Genomic DNA, 9,881 nt, shown 5'->3' on the forward strand with positions numbered 1-9,881 from the left:
ATGTATTCAATTCAATTCAAAGAACAAAAGTCTTTCTCAAAGGTATATAGACAATAAATAGATTTACTTCACAGGGCTGTGACTTTCTATCTAAAAGGAAACGAAAAATCTGAACACAGGATTTGAAATCAGAGAATTCTTAAGTGTCATGTCATCATCTTCAAACTAGTACTAAAATTCTTTATTTTTATCTTTTTCAATCAAACAACGGAGTATAAACTTTTAACATAGCATAAATGGGTGATGAGAAATTGTTAAGTAAAGTGCCCAGGAAAAAGACTTTACTAAGCTATATATAATAAGTCCTACTTACCTGGATTTGCCATTTAGGCATGAAGTCTGCGTTTGATCTTACTCTGTCAAATATGTGTTGAACTTGTGCTGGGATGAAATTGTTGTCTAAATGTTAAGAAATATATTATGCAATGCAAATCTTTCACAGCCAAGGAGAAACTTTTTCAACATTATTCTGAAATTTAAATAATTATTCATGGTTACATTTACCTTGGATACTTAACATTTGGCCTAGCTTCAAAGCAGCACCTCTAACTTTACACAAAGTTTCCACGATTCTTTCCATATTGGCCTCTGTCAAGACAACATTTCCTTCAATCAAGGCGCCTGGAGATAAATGAGTTTTAAATATCAGTTACGATTTAAATTCAATCTTTAAAGCAGGAAATCTTGAAATTTACAAATAAATTGGTTATAATACAAGAAGAACAAAATAGAGATGATATACCTGACTGTAAACCAAGTTGTACTTTGACAGCTTCATTCAGTGCACCTGCACTCAAACCAGCAGCAAGTGCTAAGTAAAAAAAAGGTGATAAAATTATGTTACTAATATATTTGTAACAATTTTTAGTTGTAATGGCGGTTTTTATTAAGTTATTTTTAAATTAATGTTTGTCTGTTTTCTACTTTTAATTGTTAAAATTGTAAATTCTACCTCCATAGTTCAGCATTCTTGAAAATCTTGTTGATGGAACTGCCACCTCTTTTGATTTTTCTGAGAGCTAAAAGTTTTATATATAGTATTGCTGATAGATTAAAACTTATACATATGGTACTACTGAGTGAGTTAGAATAATTGATGATGAAAAGAACAATGTCCAACAGATAAGTAGATAAAAATTTATTGCTCCAATTATTTTATGTTTTATATTTTTTTACACTGTAGTCCTTAGTTCCTAGTTGATAAAATGAATTAGTGGCCTACAGTATTCAGATTATCATTATATTTCAATGTAAATATTCAACAGATTTATTCTCCAGTACTCACTTTTTGTTTTGTTGCAGTTGTTGTCGGCTTCCTGGAACGAAGTCTTTCTTTGGCCTTCCCAATCAGTGTTTTTTCTGCTCCTGTACCAACCATGTCATCACTAGTGATGTTCAAAGAGGCGACTGCTCTACTACTGGTCTTCATTTGCCTTGATGAGACTTTCATTATGTTGATCAAGCATTGCTGACATTTCTGTGTTGACGAATTCATCATTCTTGAAAGGCTTTTTCTTCCTTCTAAATGTAATTAAAAGTGAAAATTTTGAGAAGGATTTCCAAACAAAATAATGCAAAATGTTGTTTTGAACAAAACAAGCTTTTATTAAAGACGATGATGGAAGCAGGATAGAAGGAAAAAATAGTATTGGAAAAATTTTTTATTGCCCACTAAGATATAGGGCATTCCCAGAAAAAAAGAATCATATCCCCTGTGATCGACAGAGTTTTTTTTCACTTGGAAAGATGCTAAAACTCTAACATCTCTCTCATTTCTCTCTGTGTACTGTCATTCTTTATAAGTTTCCTATATCCGCCCTAACCGGCAAGCGATTGGAAAGGGTTGTTTCTAAAGGTAGGGTAGAAGCTTGCACCTGCGGCAGTAACAAAAACAGGGTTTTTGTTTCAAAATTTGAAAAGGAGTACATTGTGCTGACTCATGGATGTGTTTTTTAAACATCTTGTTCACCACACGGCATGGGAGATTTCTTTACCGGGGGATACTATAATAATCAAAAGCGCTGGGCACTCGATATAGCTAGTCAGAAGCTGCGATAGAACATCAGAGGGAACACCTGGACAATTTTCTGTCGGCGTATGCGTCAACTTTTGAAAATGATTCAAAATTGCGCAATATCTGCAATATCCGTGGTTGTTTAATTAAAAATAAAATGGCCGTATTGTTTGTCTTTAAATAATGTTTTTATTTTAGTGAGGAAAACCAAGGCTTGTAATTATTGATTTTGACTAACTGCCGTTCAAAACAAAATCTAATTCTGAGAATCTGAAAGTTTATGAAGCAATTCTACAGTGAAGATCTTAAAGAAGAAAATCAATCCAATCACATTGAGAAAATAATGGAAGTCTTTCCTTTTGCTATTAAGAAAAAGTAACATTCGATGCTGTTGCTAATATGTATACTCTCGCTTTCTTTTTCATACGGCTGGCTTCCTATAATTATCTACTTTATCTTTTATCTACATTGGAGTGCAATTTCTACGCTAATACGGCAAAAAGTATATTGAATAGCATGCTCTCGCATTCGCTGTGTTAAAAACAAAATAGAGAGAGTTTCGTGGTCGCACCGTTTTTTAAGATATTCTCTCAATATCTTGATTTTGTTTGAGATATAGATCTTTGGTAGATACAACCTAGGGGATGTAAATAAACCTTCAAAAGGAAGACATTTTTGTTCATTAAGTTTTATGTACAACAGAAAAAGTAAAAACACTTTGAAAATAGTGATTTCTCTTCTCTTTTTAAAAATAAAAGTTCATGTTCAACTTTTATGTTTTTTTTTTTCTGCTATTTCAGAATGAATAATTATGGTGTCAGCCCCTCTAATTATGCGAAGATCATAGTTATATGTTAAAAAAAGAGGGAATAGAATAGAAATAGAAAAAAAGAAATAGAAATAGAAAAAGGTAGTTGGGCTCCAGCTCCTGGACTAGGATAGAGGGGGGTCCCCAGTGCACGAACACCAAACTCATTTTTCACTTCTCTCACTTACTTTTAGTTTTTAAATAAATACTTTTTGACCATCTCGTAGATAAGCTTGAAGTCATTCTTTCAGTTTGTTTTCAATTTATTTGAAAGCTTCTTCTTGGAATAATAAGTTGTTAAAATGAGCGCTAATCGGACCCAGTCCGCAGTGCGCGAACGATCTTGCGAAAGAAAAAATTAGAGCTCCACTCGAAGAGAATACTTTAACTCTCCTCTGAGATGATACAGGGGTATTTGAACTTTTCAAAACCACACGCTTTTTCACTAAAAAAGTGTCTTTTTTATAAGAACTTTAGGGTTTTACTAAACCTGTTTATTTTTAGAAATATTTTCTTGTTGTCCATTTTTTGTTTTCTTATTCAAGTAGTGTTCATCGAAAATTGCGGCAATGTAGTGTCTTCTTTGGCCCAGCGCTAAGCGAGTGGGCCTTTCATTTGCAACGTTCTGTTCGTACGTGTGTCTGTCCGTCCGTTTTGGTAGAAACGGCGCTTAAAACCAATACCACACTTTTTGCCGTCTGGAGAGGGAAAAGCTTGCCAAATTCGGATACTGGCTATAAAAGATATATTTTCTGATTCAGCGCTCCTTCAAAACAATTTTCAAAACAAAACAAGATGGCGGTCGAAGCGAGGAGGTTGATTCATACTTTCTTGAACATTTTCTTTGCTTAAGAGATTTTCAAACCAAAGAAATTTTGTAAAGATTTTTCTTTATAAACCTTTTTCAACATTCTGCCATATCTTATAGTCTTTGCTCAAGTTTTCATAAAGTTTTATGAGTGAAAATTCTACCTTAAATCACTTTCATTTTTAGTTTCTTGTTTTCAAAAAGACTTTATTTTTAGGAAATAATGGCTTCTGATATAGAAATAAATAAACTGAAATGCAGCTCATGTGTAAATTTTAATAAAATTGGAACATTTTTCTTGATGCTAGTGGTGGGACGTGGTATGATTTTCAAATACAACACATAATTATTTCAAGTAGTGGTGGGATGTGTTATGATTTTCAAACACAATTCATAATTATTTCAAGTAAACTGATTCTGGAATTTGGTAATGGACACTAAAATGGAGCTCATGTGTAAATTGGAACAAGATTGGAACTTTTTCCATGATGCTAAGCGTGCATGAAAATGATTTTTTCTGGATCTGTCTCGTTTGACTAAAGGTGCGATGGCTTGATTTTTCAAATTCGACACAGAATTATTTCAAATAAGCTGATTATGGAATATGTTAATGGAGACTAAAATGCAGCTCATGGGTAAATTTGAACTAGATTGAAACATTTTTCATGGTTGCAATGCATGAACAGTGAAAATGGTCATTTCTGGATCTCTCACATTAATTGTTAACTCGAACATTAATTGAATTTTATTAGCCTGGATATGCAGACCGTAAACTATTTCCCGTCTAGTTTTCTTAAGATTATTTTTCTGGTTTACGGTCTGGTCCAACTAACATACATGCCTGCAGGGATATTCCTCCCTGCATATGTGAGTGCAGGTGAGTGCACTTTATCTGTTTATTCGTTAAAAAGCACCCACTCACTAAGCAGAATATTTGAGAGATTTTTTTATATTTTTCCAGCTTTTCTATGGGTGCGCATAATTTATGGAAAAAGCTGACCTTGTGAAAAAAGATAAACCAATGAAATCATAGTGTCCTCCCCCCCCCCCCTTTATAAAGGGGGGGGGATTCTGATTTTGGCCCTTTTTTTAAAGTATGGGGGAAAATGAAAAATTTGAAATTTGCTGGGGGAATATAAAGAGGGGGGAAAACCATAAATTTAGGAGATTTTGACTGGGGGAACTTCACTGATCTCAAGGTGATCTTGTTGCAAAACCTGTTTAAGCAATAAAATCAGCAAATCTTTTGGGATAAACCAACTTTTCAATACAATTTCATTTTTCCAGCACTTTAAAGGCTATTTTTTCAAGCTTTCAAAATTTCAAACTTGATTTAAGGCATTTTTATGTTAACCATATGGGGAACCGCAAAATCTTCAAATAGCTGGGGGAATTCAAAAAAGAGGGGGGAACCGAAAAATTTTGAAATATGGTGGGGGAAATAAAAGAGGGGGGAATGGAGAAAAATTTTGATTTTTAGTGGGGGGAACCAACCCAGGAGGACACTATGTAGAAAATGAAAACACAGGTTCATTTCTAAAGAAGATGGCCGCTGGAAAGTAGCCTTTATAAAATGTGGCTGATGTTTTGATGTATATAGTTTAAAGTAGTTTTGAAAGTTTTTTGAGTTTGTGACAGAGGTTTTATGGTAAGTTAATTATGTGTGTCTGCCTGGGTGACTTTTAGCAATTTGCGCGGATGAGAAAATAAATAAGGTGACTTTTGGCCATCCGATCTAAGAGCAACCACACCAGACTCTAAAATTTTAGAAACTTTGTATTGTTTTTTTTTCTGAAATTTTGAGTCTGGATACCCAGGCTAGAATTTTATTGGAAAGTTGAATGTAGTTGAAGACATTTTCGCGAGGGATGTCCGCTGCTGGTAAAATATTTTATTGGCCAAAGACTGACGTTACAGGCAAAACTGTAAAGGCAAAAAATGGGTAAAAAAATTGACGATTTTTGAAACTCGTACTCTTGGGTACCTATAGCTGCCCCTCCCCGCAAATTAATTTTTCGAAAATAATTTTCTACCCAGGACATTCTTATTCCAACCCCCCCTGCTTATTGATCTTTGCGAAAATTATTTTAATAGTTCCCTCTTTTGTCCTAATTCTGCTGTATTACATGTTTTTTTATAAGCATAACGTTTATAAGCATACCAAGACCTAAATTTGTCTAAAAAATAAGCATATTACAAGCCTATTACTGGGCTTGCTTTTGAGGTGTGTAAGTGAAAATTTTTTTTTCTATTAGAAAACGTAATGACAAATCTTTGTGTCATTACTTATTATCCTCAAGTATAGCAATGGCAGATTTTGGAAAAATTGGAGACTCTAATTTTTCGGAAAAATAAGCATATGATAAACATACATCAAACATACATCAAGCCAGAGTCTAAAATATCTCTAAGCATAACTGAGCTTGTTTCCCAAAAAACAAATGCTTATAAAAAAAACAAATAGCCTCCTTTTCAAAAGTTTTCCACCCAGGACATTTTTATTTCAACCCCCCCCACTTATTAAGTTTTGAGATTTTTTCCAACCTCCCCCCCCGCTTATTCCAAAACCCCCCAGCTATTAGGTACCCGAGGAGAGTATTCAACCGGATGAGCCTTATTCGCCTGTGTAGTCCCGGTTGGTAGGGGACCATTCAATAAAATTTCAAGCGTCTAACCAATGAGAAGTACCGCGGTTATTTTGAAATTTTTTTTCCTGTCTTCACTTTGATCCATGTCAACGGGGTCATACATTTGCTGTTGTTGCACGCTCGATTTCAACACGTTACTTTTCGCTGGGCCTTCACGCCCAACAGGCTTCTTGTTTTTAATTGAGATTGCCAGCTTTGAAATGTGTAACATTGCAATGTCTTCATTTTGAATATATAGTGTTTGAATCATTCGAGGACTGGATCCTTTTTTATACGGCAGGTACAAAATGCATAAAACATAATGCATATTGCATAATGCATAATAGTATTGTGTATTTTACAGAACGATTTTATATTTTCTAAAACTCTCCTTTGTAGAGGCTAAATCCGTGAAGCCCTGTTTAGAAGAGTTTCTTAAGTAAACACTCCAATCAGAGGGATTTCCCCAGACATGATATTTACTTTTCGAATTCGAACAAAAGAGAAAACATTCGAATCATAACAAAAAAGGGTTTTCCGCCAGCATAAATAATAAGAAGATGCAACAGATCAGAAAGGTTTCCCCCTTCTTCTTTCTCAAAAAAAGGTAAACACATTTAAACATTCGAATGTAAAATGATTCGAAGTCTATTTTCTTTGATCTAGCTTTCGCATTAAGCTCTTTACTTCATATTGGCTGGATATAGGCTTATCTAACAAAAAGCATTCACATGGTTAATGCTTTGTAAGAGGGAAAACCCGTTGAAATTTGTTAGAAATTATAAAATTTACGTTTTCGAGTTTTCGCTTTCGAAAAGTAATATACGGAGGAGATATTTTCGTGTTTTTTCTATACTATACTACATTCTGTAAAATACAACTATGAAAATCAAAATGGCGACAAGCATTTTCAGTGGATCATGGATTTTCTTCATCATCTAAAATACAGATTTACAGCTTTCTACCCTTTATTTTTTGGTAGAAAATGGTATATTTGTTTTGTTGAAAGTAACATCTTTCAAATTCTCCTTATTATAGACTCTAAAATTGACATTTTTCAAATATTATGCATTATGCATTATGCAATATGCATTATGTTTTATGCATTTTGAACCTGCCGCTTTTTTATATCAACTACTGGTGATATGTTTCTATTAATTTTGAATTAATGAACTAACATGTTTCAAAGAAATTTTGTGTGATGGAAGATTTAACAGGTTAAAAAAAAAATCATTTTTAGAACTCTTCTTGCGCAAATTCTTTACAAAAATCCCAAATTTTGTGCTTTTTTTAACTTGACCTCGTTCAAAATTGGTTTGGTGTTGTTCTAATGCTCGGTTTATTTTAATTTTTGAACTGATTGCAATGGATAGTTTGAGGATTCTGCTGCACAAAGGAAATTCTATTGAAGTTTGTTTTTGGTTGTTTTTTTTCAAGTTCAAAGACGATCGTTCGTGCACTGGGGCCATTCGCGCACTGGTAACTTGACTCTACAGCTAGCTATATCGGCCTGATTTTTTATGCATTTTCCCCCGTATTTAGTTTAGCTTTCGAAACAACATACCACATTGGTCGTTGGCTGACAAGAGCAGGACCCTGCCGACGCACCGGACTTAACGAACACCGGACACGCGAAAATCCGGTGTAAAAGAGAATTTTTTTTACCACCGGACAATTTCTACACCGGACATAAGGAAGTCAGATGTCCGGTGTCAGAGAAGGATATTTTTTCCCACCGGACAATCAAAACATCGGACATGACCAGTCCGGTGCGTCCGGTGTTTCTTAATTTTTTGTTTCATAAATGTCCGGCGTCCAAAATTCCCTGTATGCAACACCGGACTGACACCGGACTTATTACGTCCGGTGTAGCGAAAAGATACTTTTTTCCACCGGACAAATACACCGGACAGTCCGGTGCGTCGGCAGGGTCCTACAAGAGCATTCTACCTTTTTCAGGGAGTCAAAATATGCACTTGAAATGCAGTTTTTTTAAACTGTTTAAACTAACACTAATATTTGAAAAAGATAATTCTTTCTTTCCAAATCTAAAAAAAATCTTTAATCAGATTTTCGGCTGGAAAGCCCTTTAAAAGGGAAAGTTAATGGTATTGTGTCCCCTGTTCTGGCTCATGCTACAGAAAAACACTCTCGTCCTGGGTAGCCATTCCGGTTTGCTTGTTTTTTATTTGACGCTTATCAAAATCTTCAATTTTAGGTCAAACTTTGACAAGCAATCGTTCCTTGTGTAGTTGAGCTATAAAATTAATTATTTTTGAGTAATTTAGAGCTTTCTTTTAGCTTTCCAACAGTATATGATATGCAGGTGTAATATTCTAAACTTTTGTCTAAAAATTTGTTTCAACTAAGGCCATTTTTAGAAAAATTAGATCTGCGGGACACAAAAAATTTCACAACTCACCTTTGATTTCAAAGCGCTGCGGAGGAAAAAATGTTCAGACAGTGAAACTTTCCATATTTATCAGAAAATACCTGAGAAATCCAATGGTGCTACTCTCTGAAATTAATTCTTTCATTAAAGTTATTATTTTTTACTTTGCATACTTTGGCAAGCATTTTCAGCCTGAAAATGAGGACTAGAATTATAGAGAGTGATACCACTGAAAAATTTGACCCTTTTTTAGCCTAAAACAGTTATTTATATGCCATGGGGAATTTTTCCTCCACAGCGCTTTCATTACAAAGATAGGTAGGTTCAGCAATTTTAGCTTCCGCTTTATAACGTTTTTATTGTTTTTTTGCAATGCAATGTCTTCTTTTCAAAAAGATGTCTTTTCATTTCTTCCTTGAAGTGTTAGCAAGCCATATTACAAAAAGAATTTGATAAAAGTCTGCAGTCAAAATGAAGATATCTGGAATATCTTGACTCAATACAAAAGCTTGAATTTTCAATTTTCGCAGCATATTTCGGTGCCATTTTATATGCCATTTCTGGGCTAAATTGTCAACCTCAAATGTCTAAAAAGGTGCTATTTTAGCGGAACCAAAATCTCAATATCTCCGGAATCGCTTATCATTAGGAGGTGTATGACCCCTCATTTTTTTTCTTTTTTGAAGCTCTACAAGATGAACTAGGTTTGATTGCCATCAGAATAGTTTCAATTTGACCCTGGAATGGCTATCCTGGGCGGATTTTTTAGTGCAAAACTTTTGATTTCAGTGTTGTGGAGATGTTAGATGGCAATATAAAGAAATCATTAAAAAATGGAACTTCAAATGTCAAAATGAATTATAATCTAAAAAACTGCTAAAGTTTGAAAAATAAGTTTTAAAGACTGAAAGTTAAACACCTACCCTGAGTTGCTACAAACGTTGAAATGACTTGATTTTGCTGGTACACACATATGGAAAAGTGATGGAAGTTGCATAAAATGAATTCTCTATGGAAAAGCTTGTGTCATCTTCCTTGACCTAGTCGGGTTCGTGTGGAGTGGAAACTGTCCGTAAAATATAATATGGTATAGCCTGTTACATTTTATGCTGTTGTTACTGCATACACACGGTAGACAAGCTATATTATACCCTTGAGCCTATTATGCAATATAATATCTAAGAAAATCTTCTGGCTGAAGCCGACTATACTGCATAACATTATATAACGAA

General features: G+C 34.3%; 1 protein-coding gene across 1 annotated transcript; it reads right to left on the bottom strand.

Annotated features, from left to right (window-relative positions):
- Positions 1 to 274: 274 nt before the first annotated feature.
- On the bottom strand, positions 275 to 9,716 carry LOC136816858 (atypical kinase COQ8B, mitochondrial-like). The gene is made up of 6 exons (XM_067073186.1): positions 9,573 to 9,716; positions 1,286 to 1,521; positions 953 to 1,019; positions 743 to 811; positions 505 to 621; positions 275 to 399 (listed from the first exon to the last, which is right to left on the bottom strand). Exons 2-6 carry the CDS (start codon positions 1,496 to 1,498, stop codon positions 290 to 292), a joined length of 576 nt encoding a protein of 191 aa, XP_066929287.1. The 5' UTR covers positions 1,499 to 1,521; positions 9,573 to 9,716; the 3' UTR covers positions 275 to 289.
- Between the last annotated feature and the right edge of the window lie 165 nt (positions 9,717 to 9,881).

Source organism: Clytia hemisphaerica, unplaced genomic scaffold (genome assembly GCF_902728285.1).
Source record: "Clytia hemisphaerica strain Z4C2 unplaced genomic scaffold, Clytia hemisphaerica genome assembly, whole genome shotgun sequence".
Classification (NCBI taxonomy): domain Eukaryota; kingdom Metazoa; phylum Cnidaria; class Hydrozoa; order Leptothecata; family Clytiidae; genus Clytia; species Clytia hemisphaerica.